Genomic DNA, 17,239 nt, shown 5'->3' with positions numbered 1-17,239 from the left:
GGGAGAAAAAAAGGGGAGAGTGTTGGGAGAGGCGCGCCTCTATATTCTCTGGCGAAGAGATCTCTCAAGCGCTGTTGTGGGGAAATCACCTGAGGGCAGGAAGGTGGATCAAGAGAAAAGCAATCCAGGGATCAGTCTGATTAAGAGGGCTTTCAACAGAAATATTTTATTTTATTGTTTTCGTTAATCCTCACCCAAAGGATGGTTTTTCCATTGATTTTTAGAAAAGTGGAAGGGAGGGAGGCTGGGGAGAGACACAGAAAGAGAAACATTGATGTAAGAGAGACACATCAATTGGTTGCCTCCCGCACGTGCCCCAACCAGGCAGGGGTTTGAGCCTGCAACCGAGGTACGTGCCCTTGACTGAAATCGAACCCGGGACCCTTCAGTCCATGGGCCAATGCTCTATCCACTGAGCAAAACCGGCCAGAACTCAACAAAATATTTTTATGATCAGGTTCCTGTGGAAATAGAGACTTAAAAATCATGTATGTTTAGGATAAACATTAAATAATTTTTGGTTTGAATGACCCACAAATCAGGGGTAAATTTGTCCTGTTCTCTGAGTGCTGGCAAGAAGGATAATTTGATATTGAGTGCTGCCAAACCCAGTCTCTTGTTACTAATATAAAGTGACTGAGACAATCATGATTAATGTCCCCTGTTCCTCTGGCCAGCTCTTTAGAAGGAAATAAGGCAACGGGAGATAAGTACCTGTTACAAATGCCACCACCAATTCACGGCCAGCTGTTCTCCGACAGGCAGGGCCTGGGGAGTGGTCAGGACTACATGTAAAAGGTCTGGGCTCTGGTCACAACAGGGCAGCTGTGGGCATGTCCTGTGTGTACGGACTCTAGTAATGACTTCTAGACCAATTCCTTCAAAGAAGACCAAGTCATCAGGAATGGGGGCCCAGTGTCACCAAGGCCCAGCCGGACTGCCAACCTTGTCCATCCTGAAGACTTGTGGGAAATCAACTGAGAAGTCAGGAGTGTGAGTGACAATGCCAAGTTGGCCTCATCCTTCTTCACTCAGTATATGCAACCTCCCCACCCCAACCTCCAGAAAGGCGGTGGGGGGGTGTGGGGGGGGCGGAGGCTGAGTTCTCCACTTCAGGTGGGTCGTGGAGGACTCCTCTAGGCTATTCCTGCATTTCTAGATCTGGACAACAAGGGTCACTCCACCCCTGGCTTGCAACTAAGCTGTTTGGTTAGGAAAGCCTTCTCTAGAGTTTAAACATATCAAACAAAGGCTTTTGTGAGGAAAGGAACATCCCCACCAAAACATATTCCACCCTCCTCTAGACCTACTGGTGGGTCCGTGTGTTTGTGGAGGACCCTGAGCAACCCTTCAATCTAACATTTCCCATGGTTTTCCACACCATCTCCTGACAGGGGGGCAAGGGTCTGCTCCCAGGACCCTCAAGCATCTCCTCCCCTCAGCAGCTGCCAGGGAGAGTAAAGAAACCATCTTCAGACAGTGGGGTGCATCACCCAATTGGCATGAGGCCAGAGAAGCTTGAATCTTTGGCTCAAGGAGAAAATAAGATAAGCTGTTTTCTGCATATTCTGTCCGTGAGAGCCTCTAGCTGGGATCCCGATGCTGACCCTCAGCAACACTGACCACCTCACCCTTCCGACTTCTCCAAAGTCTTCTGCGAAATCCCATTCACCTGGGCTTCCCTCTGCCTTCCTGCTGGCTCCTTCTCTCTGGGTGGCTCATTTCTCTCCATCAACACCTTGTACCGTGATAGTCTTTGGGGTTCATTCTGGGTCCTCTTCTCCCCACATCCCATAATCTCTCCCTTGGCCATCTCATCCCTCCCATGGCCTGAATGCTGACAACTCCCTAAATTCCCATCTCCAGCACAGATCTCTCCCCTGAATCCCAGACCATCAGATTCACTGGCTACCAGCCATCAACTCCTGGTTGTCGCCCAAGGACCCCAACAAATGTGTCCACAGCAGATATGGACGGCGCCACAGATCCCTCACCCATACACGGTGCTTCTGCAGATATTTGCCTAAGAGCTTTCTTTGGCCACCAAAGCCTGCAGCGCCTGCTGAAGCACCAGGCCAAAGTGCTGGAGAATGAACAGCGTCCCCGCCCCCACCCCAGGAGAACCCCCCACCAAGGATGGGCAGGAGTTGGTGTGTAGGCACCCAAGCTCCCTCAGCCCTCTGGCAGGAGACCTCTGAGGCTCATGTTCTGCCTGGGCGGCCAGAGTTCCCCCAATGGATTAAGCTCCAGTAGCCCAGACTTAGTGGCTGGTAACTTCTTAGTGACTAACTTAACTTCCTATCATTTTCCCATCCCCCTAAGGTGTTTCCATCACCTGACAAACTACTTGCATATGAATTCTCATCTTGGGAGCTGATTCTAGGGAAACCAAGAGACACTGTCCAAACGGAACATACTATCTTCTGCTCCAATGGACCCTCCTACTGTGTCTTTGTTGCAGTGATTGGTACCGCCAGTTGTCTTGACTCCTCTCGCTCTACTCTCCTGTCCCCACCTCCACTCCTTCTTTCCTGGGCCTCCCCTAGTGCCCATAACTACACCTATATAACCACAGGTCTTGTTTTCCTCCATAAGGCCCTCGTGCCCATCCCCTGAGAGCATACAGGGGAATGTGACTGCTCCTGCTCTGAGTTGTGACCCCGGGATTACTCCCCACCAGGCCCCAAATGGGCCATGACCTACCAGCCCTCCTCTACCCATCTTGACACAGGAACAGGATTTCAGGATCTCAAAGACTTCTGGGGTTAGGGGGGAGATACATGTGCAAAATACCCAGGGGTCTGGACTCAGTGGGCAAGACTTGGCTCAGAGGTCAGAAGAACAGTCTGGGATGGAATCAGAGGGCAAGGGTCAGGATGTGGCAGCCCTCCTCCCCTCACCAACAGGAAGGGGACTTGATCTACGCCAAGGGTCTGGGCCTCCCTGACAACCCCTTTGAGTAAAGCAGGAGGTCGGATAAAGGGTTGGGAGCAACACTTACAGCCCACGTGTAGAAGGACTTGGTGGCGCGGGTGCCAGGAGTCACGGTGGAAGCAGGCATAGAGGCCGCTGTGGCCCAGTTCCAGGCCACGGAGCACGAGCTGAGAGCCATTGAGCAGGTCAGGGGCCAGGTCTGTCCCGTTTACCTGCCACATCACAGCTGCGTCCCAGTTGGCTGTCCCACATGGCAGAGTCACGTCTGAGCCCAGGCGCTCGTACTGCACGTGGGGTGCCTCTGTGGGGGTGGGGAGGACACAGAGCAAAAGGAACAGGTCACAGCCGTGCCCGGGTGAGAGCCGGTGGATGTGCACGAGTGAGGAGTCCAGCCCAAGACGCTCTGGGTCTGGCGGTGTGAGTGTGTTGGGGAGATGAGGAGTGTGCAGAATGTCTCCAAGGCTGTGCAAGTGTACAGGTATGGGAGTGTCTCCAAAACTGTGTATGAATGAGCGATTGTGTGTGTGTGTGTGTGTGTGTGTGTGTGTGTGAAAGAGAGAGAGAGAGAGAGAGAGAGAGAGAGAGAGAGAGAGAGAGAGAGAGATTGTGTGGAGTACTGGGAAGTATTTTAGAACTCAGTGAAAACCCAGTTCACCTCTAGTCCCTAGGTCCTTTAAAAAATTTTCCTGACCCCATGACCCGAACCCTCTTACCACCAACAGGCCCAGCCCCAGTCACTGACATCTGCTACCCAGGCAAGCTGGAGCTGAGGGGCCCCATTCCTGGACTCCTTTCTCTGTCTTTCCCCATCTGTTTCTCTTCCCCATCCTTATCTCTTTCTGTCTTGCCTTTCTCTCTCTCCCCCACTCTGGCCCTCCTGACAAGCCCCACCTCCCCACTCCCAACCAGACATCCAGGGCTTGGGCAGCAGTAGGAGAAGGGAGAATGGGCTGGGTGGAGGACGGGAGCCCTAGGGAACTCCTGGCAGCTGTCAACTTCAGGAGGCAGGAACTGCTTGGGGTGGGGGTGGAGGAGTGCTGGGACTGAGGGAGCTCTCTGACCATTCCTCTCCTGCCCCCAGGAGGGGCCTGTCAGAGCCAAAAGCAAACCCCAGCCCTGGCCTCGGCAACCCAGGCGTGATGGACGGAGCCCAGGAGACTGGAGTGGAAGGGCGGGAGGGAGCACCTGTCGAGAGGCAGCGCTAGATGGGGGAGGCATGTGGGACAGAGAAAGTCCCAGACACCCATCTACAGACACCAGCAGAGCCGGGAGATGCAAATCTACTCTCTGCATCCTGCCCCCCAAGTCTGCAAGGACAGATGCTTCCCTGGTCTCAGCCAGATCTGTGGAGTGAGGGTAAGAAGAAGGGGGGAGGGGGAGGAGTCCGGGTGGGGGGGCTGCGGGATCCCTCGTTAACACTCGCTCAAGTCTCCCCTCAGAGAGCTACCCCACTGAGTTAGGAAATTTTCAGAGGCAGTTCCTGTTAACGAGCCAATTAAGTTGGGCCAGTGGCCTCTTAATTAGACTTGTTAACACCACCAGGACCCGCAGGGGGTAGGGATCCCCCTATGTCACCAGCCACCCCTTCCCTCCATCGCAGCCCCCTCCCCCGTCCTGCTTTTCTCTGTGCTGCTGGAACATCTGTCCCTGTTTGTTGCCTCTGTCGGCCTCCCTGTGCTGTGGGGTCTCTCCATATCTCCAGGTCTCTCCCCCGCTGCTTGTCTCTGTCTTGCCCCTCTCTGAGCCTCCCTGTCCCTGTCAGAGGAGAAGGAAGCAGGAAACCCAGCCAGCCCTGACCATTCGTCTGTGGGGCCTGGGACCAGCCGAAGGGAGGATGAACGGGGCGGAAGGGCGGCGGCTGGGGGCCTCGGAGGCCACAGCTGTGAGGCTGGACTAGAGACTGAATGGGGGCCTCCCCCTGACCAGAGGCCCAGTGTCCAAGGCTCAAGCCATAGAGCCCCCCCAATCCACCAGCCCTAGCCATTGAGCCCCCTTCCATCCTCCCTTCCAAAAACCTGGAGCTTCCAGGAAACATGCCAAGCCCCTCTCTCTGCACCCCGCCCCCCAGCAGAGACTCCGCGTCCAGCTGCCTGAGGAGGAGGCTGAAAACTGACCGATGGGGAGGGGGTGTGGCCATCATGGTCCCAGCAGCAACACATCAACACTGACCAACAGCAGCTCAGAACTAACATGGACCCAGGATGGCCCTTTAATCTGGGGGGGGCAGGTACAGCTATAAGATGAGGAAACAGCAAAGACAATGGCAGTGGGATAACACTTCCTCACGGCACCCTGTCTGCCTCCCAGAGGACATGGAAACACAACCCAACGGCAATGACAAACCAACGACGTAGGGGCAGGACAGGAACGAAAAGTGACAATGACAGAGGACAACTCCAGGCCACACGGCAGAGGCAGAGGGGGCAACGTGACATGACGATCACACCGTGCCACACTGCGACAATAACACAACAATGGCGATACACACGGCCGTGCAACAGCTCCAAGCATGGCAGCGATTTCATCCTTTGTCTCTGGACAGCTCTCCTCCCACCCCATGGGTGTCCCTACTGATGTGCTGTCCATTTCAGAAATTAAATCAAGCAGCGGGGGGAGGATGAGGTTCTTGGCCCTGACGCGGTGACAAATGCTCCAAAGGAATCAGCTGTGAAAAGGTTGTTAGAAGCCAGGATGAGAGACAGAGACAGGATGAGGTCATGGACACAGAGAACACAGGGGGACCGAGCTGAGGGCTCCCTCACACCTGCGCACACAGGCTCACATGGGGACCACATGCCGGAAACCGTCCCCCCGGGCGTCCTAAGCAAGTTCACGTCGCCACACACATAGGACGAGGACAATCCCCACAAAGAACAAGCGCCCGCAGGACAACAGTCCACAGGGTCAAAGCCACACAGGGACATGTCCGCTTCAGGGATGGTAACACCTGAGACAAGATCATGTGCACACACAGGAAGGGCACCGTCACCGAGAGGCACAGTTATGTATGGGGCCTGGTCTCATACACGGGGAGGCAGCTTAACAGGGGCACAAGCCCACAGACAGAAACAGAGAGGGGCTATCCTACAGTCTCAACCACAAGGACACAGTCCCCGAAAGGCAGGGTCACACACACAGACAATGTCACACCGAGGCACAGCCCGCAAGGATGCAACCACAGAGAGAAACACAAGCAGGGACATGGTCTCACCCGCACAAGAACGCAGCCTAATGCACAAGATCTGTCTCACGTGGGTGCAGAGAGGTGGCCTTGGTCTCACGTGGCTCTGCTTTATACAAAGGGCAGGGACCAGGCCAAGGGTAGAGACCACTGCAGGCCCAGGCAAGTCAGGTCGGCACAGGAGCCCGGAGCAGGCGGGAGGTCGATGGGCCGGCCTAGCAGTGGTCCCTCTGGTCCCTGCCTATTGGGGAGCAGCCCTGGGGCAGGTTGGGCTCTCTGGGTCTCATTCAGTGTTGATCTCACAAGGAAGAGGCCACAGGAGCCTCGACCCGCTGCTCTCTTTGAACCCATAGCCTGAGAGCTATGGGTTGAGGATGGCATAGCTCTGCCTGGGCCTCAGAGATGCCCTCAACCTCTCTGACTCTACCCAAGCCAGCTGGGGTTGGGGCGGGTGGTGCAGAACACATCCAAAGGGGGAGCTCCCTATACTTGGAGCCTTGTTTGAGGAGTTCCGAGGGCAGCCCCTGTACTGATGTGGCTCTTTGAGGTGCTGCCTCAAATGCAGTGGAGGGGCCAGTGTTCAAGTTAAGAGGGTACCTGTTTCTTAGCAGCTCCTTGCCCTGTGGGCTGTGGGGAGGACCCAGCCCTCACTGGCCATTGGTAGGGGGAGGGCAGGAGGCTGCCAATGGCACCACCTGAATAATACCTGCCTCCTCCAGCCATTCCGTTCCAGCCGACTGACTGCCCAGTCCCCTACCAGTGTGCAGCCTCTCCCACTTGTCACCCTGCCCGTTCCCCCTTCTTGTTCATTATCTCAGTCTCCAAATTCCCTTGCCCACTGTCTCTCTCAGTGCCTCCTGCTGCATTGCATATCCCAAAAGGCCCCAGGAGACTCCATTTCACCAGATACCGTACAGGGGCCCTGGCGCTAGCTGCCCCCAACTTCCATCCCACCTGTCTGTACCCTACATCCGTCCTTGTGGGAAGAGGGACAGATCATCTCAAGCCAGAGATACCATCAACATGAGACCACCCAGGAGGGACTGGAGGACCATGCCTATGATACAACATCAGTGGGTCACCCTGCGCATCAGTGTCATATAACTCATGTCCTTCTGGGTGCTCATGGGTGATGATGCCAGCATGTGCCAGTGTGTGGCTCTCAGGTGAGTGCATACAGCTACGCCAAGGGAGGGTCATCCTCAGCTCTGGGAGAGGGTTGGCAGGGAACACTCCCCCCCACCCCCCAAGCACTCACCCTGAGGACTGTGTCTCTGGGCGTAGACAACGGCAGTAGCGGCAGCAAGCACAGCACAGCAGGCCCACGGGACAGGAACAGCCATCTGTCGGGAGAAAACAGGGGTAGCAGGAGGGGAGGAAGGGGCAGCATCAGCCCAGGCAGGAACCTCCTAGGAGCCCGCCCACTTCTCAGGCAAGACTAGGAAATCCCAGCCCTAGAGCCGGGCACCTTGACCCCAAATGCCCTTCTTAATGGGGCTCAGGATCCTATAGAAAACATTACTGGCATCTGTCGGCAAAGGTTTGCTAAGATGGTAGAAGGCAACCTACAGCGGTTTGTTGTTTGTTGCTCAATAAGGCTGCTGGCTGCAGGATGTAGTCAACCGCGGATGAGTTATAGAACCATTTTTCTTAAAAAAAATAATAATAACTTTGCTGGTGAGGTTGGCTAATTAGCTATAAACGTCGCAAAATGAAAGGGTGATGTTTTAACTTGGTTGGAGGTCTATACTTCTCCAAATTGCCTTGAATGGAAGGTTCCTTGCTGCGCTCCTGGGGAGAGGGTCCAAAACCCTGCTGCTCAGGAGCCCTCAGCTCTGCCCCGCAGTGAGCCTTGCCACTGGCCCTGGGAAGTTCAGAGCAGATGGGTCTGGTGCAGCGATGATCAAGAGAAGAATGAGAGGTTTTCACAGACAGGTCCTTGTTAGTGGTCTCGGCCCATCCTTCACCCTAGCCCAGGGGTGGGCAAACTTTTTGACTTGAGGGCCACAATGGGTTCTTAAACTGGACCGGAGGGCCGGAACAAAAGCATGGATGGAGTGTTTGTGTGAACTAATATAAATTCAAAGTAAACATCATTACATAAAAGGGTACGGTCTTTTTTTTTTTAGTTTTATTCATTTCAAACGGGCCGTAGTTTGCCCACAGCTGCCCTAGCCACATGCCCCAGCAGCCTGGGACCCGCAGCCCAGCAGATGTGCACCAGTGTCTACACACACCCGTGTGGGTCCACAAAGCACACTCAGGCCCTGTCCCCAGAACCCAGGAAGAATCCAATGGCCCCCCTACTTGTTGTCCTGCTTCCTGGAATGGGTCCAGCTGTCCCACCCCAGCAAACGCTACACCTGAGAGCGTTTACACCTGAGGGAAATAACTACTTCCTGCAGAAATGGCTCCAACTATGATTCTCCCAACCCAGACTGAGGGGAAGGGGGACTGTCAACTAGACAGAAGTAGAAACCCAGAGAGGAATACTGCCAGATGCTCAACCAGACACTGTCAAAGGTGTAGCCAGACACACAGCAAAGACGCTGGCCAGAGACACTGCCCAAAACAGCTGAACAGGACCCCAAAGACGCAACTCCGCACAGTTGGAGTTATACTGGGAGACTGTGAGGCAGGATCAGACGAAGCCAGAGAACAGCTGACACATAACCAAAGGACCCACCAGAAACGGTGTAAAAGACTCAGCCGGACCCAAGCCAACCAAGCGCTAGAGAAAGAGCAAGAAGCACAAGCAGAGAACCCACCAGCAGCACAGCCAGAGAGCCAGAGACACCGTCCGAAGCCGTGCCAGAGACACCGCCTGACACACAAGCAGAGAAACACCAGAGAAACTGGTAGAGACAAACAAGCATACACCCAGAAAAACAGCTAGAGAGAGAACCAGAGACACAGCCAGATGCTCAGTCAGTATCCACACCGCTAAAAACACTGCCAGGGACACTCAGACACACAGCCGGACACACTGCCAGGTACAGCCAGAGCCACTGTCAGAAATACTGCCAGCGACACTGCGGACAGCTGAAGCAGGAGGAGACAAACGCGGGTGTGAGCCTGAACTGGAGGGCGGGGCTCCTTCATGGGCGAGGGCGCCTGCCTGCCTGTTGCTATACTTGCCCTTCACCAGGCGAGTCCCCCATCTGCCCTGCTTTTCCTCCAGCCACAGTCATAGGTGCTCTGACCGCCCCTCCCTGGCACAGCTCATCTCTCCAGGCCCCATGTGGCCTTGGCTATCCCTCAGCTACCACTTGGCCTGGCTGCTGACCCTCCGCCACTCCCCCGTCTTCAGTTACTCCTCAGGTCTAGGAGACAGTGGCCAAAGCCACAGTCAGCAAGTAGTGAGGCCAGGAAATGAACCCCGAACTGTCAGAATTTATAGGTGGTGCTACAGAAAGAGAGGCAAGAGCTGGTTCCCCACCTCCACCCTTGCAGGTAGCCCTCAGACTCACCCCTGCCATCTCTGCCATCTGCCCGTCTTTCTCCTCACAGCCAGGAAAATACTCCACCTCAGTGCCACCCACTGCCCACCACATGGAGCAGGAACCTTGGCATGGGGAGGCAGCTGGGCAGGCGGAGTGGATGGAGATTAGATCATAGGGTGGGAGGAGAGGGACCGGGTGGCTCTCTGCTCCTAGCTCCTTCCTGGTCCCAGTTTTGGGGGGATAGTAAGGGGGAGGAGAGGGCCTAGCATGGGTGTCATGCATACAAGCAAACACACACACACACACACACACACACACACACACACACACTTGGATCCCCGCAGGGGGAGGGGTGGCTTCTTCATCAAAGTCGTCTCCATCAGCCCGATGAGTTACTGTAAGGGCCGGGCCCTGGGCCAACGGGGCTGCAGCCATGGGAGACGGGCGCTGCTGAGAGCGCGCACTGCAGAGAGTGGGGGATGGGGTACCAAGACAGACACTGCAAGGTTGGGGTACCCAGAAAAGGGAGGGGGGGGACACCGAGACAGGGAGAGAAGGAAAGACGTGAGCAGAGACCCAGAGGGACAAGAAGGGACCAAAATAGGGAGAAATGGAAGAAAAGACGTAGGAAGAGAGATGAAGGGAATAGAAGATGGGCAGAGATTCAAGGGCAGAAGGAGAGACAGACCGAGAGAGATGACAGAGACACTGGCAGGGTCTCTGTGCCACCCTAGAACATCTCTCCACACCTGACCAGCTCCTCCAGCGGGAGGGGCAGTGCCAGGGCAGCCGTCCTGGCCAACGTGAGTCAAGAAGAGCAGGGCCTTCCTGGGGACGGCAGGACTTCTCTTAGGGGATCCAGTAGCCCAGGCCCCAGGGGATCTCTGCCCCATAAACCCAGAAAACCCCAGGCCAGTTTCATTTCTCCTTCCCTCAGAAAGTCCCAGCTGGGCCCATTCCCAGGTAGGGAAGCTGAGGCCAGAGGCATCCGGGCTACACCTCCACCCTGCCCTAGCTCACCTCAGGCCGCCCATCCCAGGGCAAAGAGCATCTTTCCCAGGAATTTTCCAAGTCCACACCCCATGGCTCTGGGATAGATCTGGAGGTTAAATCCCACAAAGCCCCAGATAAGGGCCATGCAAACTGACCCAGGCTCCCTATAGACCACTTCAGGGGCCAGCCGGGCCTCCAGCCCCAGCCCCAGAATGAGAAGAGAACAGAGGGCACACCAGTAGCAAGAAAGGAGCCTAGTGCCCAGCAGCCCAAACCCCTTGTCAGCACAAGGAGTCCAGCACTTCTCCTGGCAGAGAAACCCAGAGTGTCATCGTTATACACACATACAAGTGCCACATCAAGAGACAAATCCTGGGCCTTAGCCAGTTTTGCTCAGTGGATAGAGCGCCGGCCTGTGGACCAAAGGGTCCCAGGTTCAATTCTGGTTAAGGGCACATACCTCGGTTGCAGGTTCCTCCCCAGCCTGGGTCCTGGTTGGGGTGCATGTAGGAGGCAACCAATCGATGTGTTTCTCTCATATCAATATTTCTCTCTCTTCCACTCTCTCTCAAAATCAATGGAAAAATATCCTCTGGTGAGGATTTAAAGAGAGAGAGAGAGAGAGAGAGACAAATCCTGGGCCCCCAACTTACTGTCACTGTCCCACTGTGACACAAAGACACCGTTACACATTGATAACAACACCCAGTATAAATAACAGTTACATAGTTGACAATGACACACAGGTGTTGACAGTCACGACAATGACAACGATGCAGTGACAGTCACATACAATGACACCAACATACAAGGCAATGATACCTGTTGACATTGACACAGGAAGAGTGACAGTTATCTCAAAATAAAAAATGCAAGGAGACTGACAGTCACGTAGAACAACAATGATGGTGACATTCACAGTGCTGCAGGGATGTTAATAAGACTCAGTAATAGTCTACACCGTGGAGGCTGACAGTGACCAGCAGTGACAATGACAGATACAATGACAGACTCCAGATCAGGAACCTCGGTGACCTAGGGTCTGAGTCTGGGTAGGAGCCAGGGTCCCCGATCCCTCTTGCTATTAGCTGTGTTTGGGGTGGTCTCTGGCCAGAGATAACCAAGTGCTCCAATATTTGGGAGCTTAGAGGATTTATACCCCTAGGCTGGAACGTCCCTAGGCAAGGAGCAAGTCATCCCCGCCCTCATGTCTCAAAAAATATATCTTCAAACTATAAGGCTCCTTCACCAGGTGTTATGCCACTGGTTAGACCACACCCTCGAGGGGCTCTTTCCTCCTCACACAGGGGCCTGTCACCTCCATCGTCTATTTTTAATTTGCTGCATCTCCCACAACTTCCTCCAAGCCCCAGCTGCCTCTTCCAGCCCCTCCCAGCTCATATCTTTCTAACTGCCTACTCTAGCATTGCCAGTCCCAGCAAGGTCCCCGTTGCCCTGCGTCCCCCTCAGCTCCTGCCCAGCTGAAGGCAGACCCTGAGGAAGGGGAAGGATGAGTTTTGGAAAGCCCCTGCTCATCCCTGCAGAAGCACACAGGTCAGATTATACAAGCCCAACATAAGAAGTTCCTAGCACCACTGACCCAGCTCTGACTGCATGTGTTGATGTCACAAACTGTGTTCGGAGCTTCAAGGTATTGGATGGTGTGGGTGTGCTGATGGTCAGATAGGCTCACTCTGCCTGGACAGTGAACGAGCAGGGAGGCCCCATGTGGTGCCTCCAAGAAATTGAGATCCAAGGAAGTTGATTGGCCTGGACTCCCCCCACAGCAGCCCTGGAGGCCCCGTCCTCAATGAGGCAAGAGCTCAGGACAGGACACAGCATGAACTAATTCAAAGGCCAGAGGTTTTCTAGAGGCCTGGGACCTAAAGAGGAATTGGAGTGGAGTGAGGAAGAGAGACACACTTGGAGATGGAGAGAAAATGAGAGACAGAGCAGGGGCAGAGACGGAGGACAAGGATGTGGTGGGCAGGGAGGAACAGTACTGGCGGAAGGGGAGCCTGGGAGAGACAGTCCTGGCTGGCGGGAAGTTCCAGGAGCGGGAGGAGGGGCTGAGGCCAGGAGGCCCCCAGATCCCACCAGGCCTAGGCAGCCTGGACAGCGTGGGCGGTGGGGGCGGGGGCAGAGGCCTGAGCTGTCCAGAGGCTGGGGGCGGGGGTGAGGCCAATGGAGGGAGGCCTGGCCCCTGGCAGCTAGCTGCAGGCCCCCCACCAGGGAGGGGGCGGACCGGGTCAGGGGCCAGCTTCTGGGCCGGGGCGGCTGGCCATGGGGTAGGCTCCCACTCCCTGTGGCGTCGCTCCCTCCCGTCTGAGTCTCTTGTCTCTGGCTCTTTCTCCTTTTGCTCTGAATTCAGACCTGGCCTTCCTCTCAGCTCTCAGTATCCCCACCCCAAGGAGCAGAGGACTCAAAAGCCATGTCTGGGTTCAGGATTCATGCCTTATCTCTTCCTGGGCTACCACAATCCCACACACTCCAGGGGCAAACCCCAGTGCTCAGGGGAAAGGATCCCACCCAAACATAGACCCCCCCTTCCCCCCATAGAAGGGGGCAGAAGCTGAGCACCAGTGGGAGGGGGGGCCAGGAGAGAGGCAGGGGGAGTGGTCCCCCAGCTCTAGCCCTTGGCTGAGGCTGTGGAAAAGGACGCAGCCCGATGTGAGTGAGTTGGGGGGGGGGGGGTATCCGCACCTGCTATTGTGACCTCCACAGCCGGAGATGAGGGCCTGGGGGGGACAAGATTCCGATGGATTTTGGCAGCAGCCTGGACTCTGAGTGCTCAAACCCCCCACCCCCAGCCTCCTGCACCATGGGGACCCTGAGATCAGCATGTGCATGCCCTGCTGCACGTGTGTGGGGGTGTTTTGTGGGGGAAACCTGGGGCCCGCCCATGATGAGCCTAGATGGGCAGCTGGGAGGTGTGCTGAAGAGGCGGGAATCCGAATCCCACCAGCCTGTGCCCACACCTGGAGCTCCACTCCAGACGGGAGCCGCCTGGTGATCCGGGCATGGGCTTGTATATGCACATACATGTAGGTCTGTGTTTATGCAGCCCTCTAGGTGCAAAAAGTCTGGGCTTTTTCCCTCAAAAGTCAACTGGTCCAGCCAGGCTGGTGTGGCTCAGTGGTTGAGCATCGACCTATGAACCAGGAGGTCATGGTTCGATTCCTGGTCAGGGCACATGTCCAGGTTGTGGGCTCGATCCCCAGTAGGGGGCGTGCAAGAGGCAGCTGATCAATGATTCTCATCATTGATGTTTCAATCTCTCTCTCCCTCTCCCTTACTCTCTGAAATCAATATATATATATGAAAAAGTCAACTGGCCCTGCCTCTCAAACGGGGAGCAGGTAGACAGGTAAGTTCCTATCCTCCCTCTGGGCACATGGGCTCTGGACAGCTTCACAGAACCTGAGGGGACAAGCACCAAATCCCCCATCCCCTCACCCCAGTCCTGAGTCCCTTCTGGCTTCTAGGAGAATGAGGAGGATCCCTCTACCTAGAAAAGGCCCACACACCAGTCAGGTTAATTCTGCGGAAGTAGGTGCTGCTCCTCTTGGAGGGACAGAAGGCTCAGCAGGAGGTTGACAGCTGGAAGAACGCCATGAAAGGTGGCGATGGGCAGACCCATGGGGCTGAATGAGACGTCTCTTAGCTGATGGGGAAAGGGCTTGAAGAAAATGAGGCAGGGGCAGGATGGAGGCTGCAGGGCCTTCCATGAAGACAGAAGAATAGACAAAATAGCTTTCCAGATCTCGGGGCTGGAACAAAGACCTATTTGCCTCAGCATCTCCCACTATACTGCACCCCTGGCCCCATCACTGCTATGGCGCAGACACATACTCAAATACACTCAAATACATACACAGAAGCCTATGCTTGTAAGTTTGTGTACACACACACACACACAGACTCACACACACGGGGGCTGGGGAGGCAGTGCACGTGAAGCATGGGTTTGTAACAAAAAGAATGGAAGATGGGGGGCAGGGGGGTGGACAGAAACTTCGACTGTCTTCGTGTAACAGTGTCCTGTTCTCCCTACCCCCCTAACGTGCACGTACACTGCGCACACTCTGAGGAAGCTTCTGGTCTGCTGGGCAAAAGCAAGCCATCCTTCCTCCCCCTTCCTCCCCTCCTCACAGTGGGGAAGCCAGAGCAATCTGTTCCTGATGGGTAAACACAGGCATGAGTACGCACACACACATGCTCACACACACACCAGCGATTCAGGGTCAAACAGCACCCAGTGCTCGCTTCACCCGGAGTCCCAGCACACACACGGGCTCTCTCGACCACCTGGCAGACCTCTCCAAGGTCCCCACCTCCACATACACACAGCCAGAGCTTTAAAGACACACCCAAAAGCTTCTTGCAGACACTGGCTCTCAGAGTCTACCATCATGGCCACACATCACGGCCTCCCACATGGACACCCGCTGCCACAGCCTCATACACGCTGGTGTGCGTGCACACACACATTACAGTCTCACACACACAAACTCTCTCACATGCGCTTACTCAGAACAGTGATGTTCTCACATATGGACACCATCACACTCTCAGAAAAGTCGGTCTTCCACATAGATACCATTGCACCTCCAGAGCCCCTCAGTGACCTTTAGCCTCTCGCACCCCTACAGCCGGCGGCGGGAAACACAGAGATCCACGCTCAGAAGAGTGACTCTATATTCTGGGCAGTACTTGGGGGGAGAAGGTAAAGCTCAGGGTAGCCTAAGGCAGGAAGGAAAAGGGAAGTTCTTCACTGGTCCCTAAAAAGTAAGGAAATAACTGATTATTCCCTAGGCCAGCGGTTTTCAACCTAGTTCACCTAGGACACATAAACTAATTACTAAAATTCTGCAGAACTCCAAAATCTATATTTTTTGCCCATCTGACAAAAAAATGGGTATAATTTTGATTTATTCACACTGGATGGCTATTGCTGTGTTGGCTGTTTTGTCATTTTTTAATTTGACAGTCTAAGGGGGGAAAAGTCAGTGCCTTGGACTAAATAGTCAGGTATGGCATGTTTTAAAGGGTTTTATTGGCACACCAGTGTGCCGTACGTAGTACACCGGCTGAAGATCGCTGACCTAGGCAGCTCCTTCCTCCCCTAACCCCACTTTCACCAGCATCTGGGAATGAGGGCACCTCCAGGCCAAACAGGAGGAGTGAAGAAGCCCCTGGGTGAAGAGATGGTTGCACTGGTAGGAGCAGGAGCCAGAAAACCCCAGAAACCAGCTTACTCCCCAGGCCCCTATGGCTCCCCTCCTCACCCCCTCTTCTCTAGGATGAGAATCAGCAGCAGCTCTCAGCCTGGCTATAGGCTGTGTGATCCCAGGCCCCTTCAAACAGATCTCAGAGGGAAGGAGATTGGGGGGACTGGAAGAGATTAACCCAAGAACATGTGCATATATGCAGAGCCCATGGACACAGACAATAACATGGCAAGGCCTGGGGGAGACCAAGTGGGGGGGGGGACATCTGTAATAGTGTCAACAATTTTTTTAAAAGCTGTATGCCCACAACTGTCTATAGGGCACCAAATTTTAGGCCTGGCTGCAGGAGGGGAAGGAAGGGGAAAGAGATGGGGCCTCAACCTCAATCCCCAGCCAAAGCACTGTCATCACTGTCAGGCCCAAAGAGAGATGGGGAGAGCACGGGCCAAGCTGGTACTCCCTACTCCTCTAAGCAACCACTGAGGACAAGAATCCTGAAATGTCCTTGGACCCTGCGCCCCTCCCCCCCCCCGACCCCCACCCCCATGACAAGAAAGAACACCATGTGGCTGTCCAGGCAGAATGGAATCTAGGCTGTGCTGGCCAGGCCCCAACCAGGGAACAACTGGAAACGCTGTTGACACCCTCACCACTTGCCACTCCAGGTGTGTAGCTTGGACCCTGAATCCCCATCCAGAAGGGAGCCTGATAGGGCTCCATGGAAACCAGGCAGGGGAGCAGGCACCCAGCAGCAGGACCTGAGGAACAAAGGCAGGGCAATCCCATAGCGCCAGGTGGGAGAGACCTGGGGAAGGCAGGCAGCAGGGTCTTAGGGTAACCCGGGTGACAGGGCCCCAAAGAACACGGGCTGTGGGGACTCAAGTTAGCCAGGAGGTGGGAACAAATGAAGCCAGGCAGGAGGCCCGCAGCCGTGAGAAGAGAAAGATACCAGGAGCTCAACCCGTCTGTCTCGATGTCACCCCCGCACCCCGGGCCTCTCCCTCGGTAGCCCCCTTCCCACCCAGGTTCGGGTCCCCTCCCCCGGGCCAAAGGGCACGGTCAGAGCCCCCTCCCCGTTGGCCTGGGCCGGCTGCAGCCGGCGGGGCCCCCGGCCCCATCCCGGAGACCTCAGGAAGTCCCAGTCCCTCCCACCGGCGGCGGAGGCAGGGGGGCTGGGGGGAGAGAGCGGAGAGGAGAGAGACAGCTTGTCAGGGGAGCTCGAGGAGCAGCCGCCTGGGGCGAAAGCCGAGAAATAAGCTCAAGTGCCAATATTTATGGCTGAGAGGTGCGGTTTGGGGTTCTAGCGGCGAAACATTAGTGGTAATACTGCCGCATTTTTATTTTTTATCTAAAAATTTACATTTTATTCAATTTTTTATTTCTGTTTTGTTTTTTTTTTTTACTATTTTATTGATCAACTTTTTGTATTATTTTCTATATCCGTGAATTTTATTGTT

At 55.1% G+C, this 17,239-nt stretch overlaps 1 protein-coding gene across 2 annotated transcripts in view; it reads right to left on the bottom strand.

Moving 5' to 3' along the window:
* Positions 1–17,239, bottom strand: part of CNTFR (ciliary neurotrophic factor receptor) — a 40,494-nt gene that overhangs the window by 10,405 nt on the left and 12,850 nt on the right. For both annotated transcript variants that reach the window (XM_006098744.3, XM_023762498.1), the window contains exons 3-4: positions 7,374–7,458; positions 3,002–3,235 (exon numbers count right to left, since the gene is read on the bottom strand). In XM_006098744.3, coding sequence (XP_006098806.1) covers positions 3,002–3,235; positions 7,374–7,458 — 319 coding nt within the window. The remainder of the gene's footprint in view (positions 1–3,001; positions 3,236–7,373; positions 7,459–17,239) is intronic.

This window comes from Myotis lucifugus, unplaced genomic scaffold, assembly GCF_000147115.1.
Source record: "Myotis lucifugus unplaced genomic scaffold, Myoluc2.0 scaffold_246, whole genome shotgun sequence".
Taxonomy (NCBI): Eukaryota; Metazoa; Chordata; class Mammalia; order Chiroptera; family Vespertilionidae; genus Myotis; species Myotis lucifugus.
This window is presented reverse-complemented; position numbering and strand designations above follow the sequence as displayed.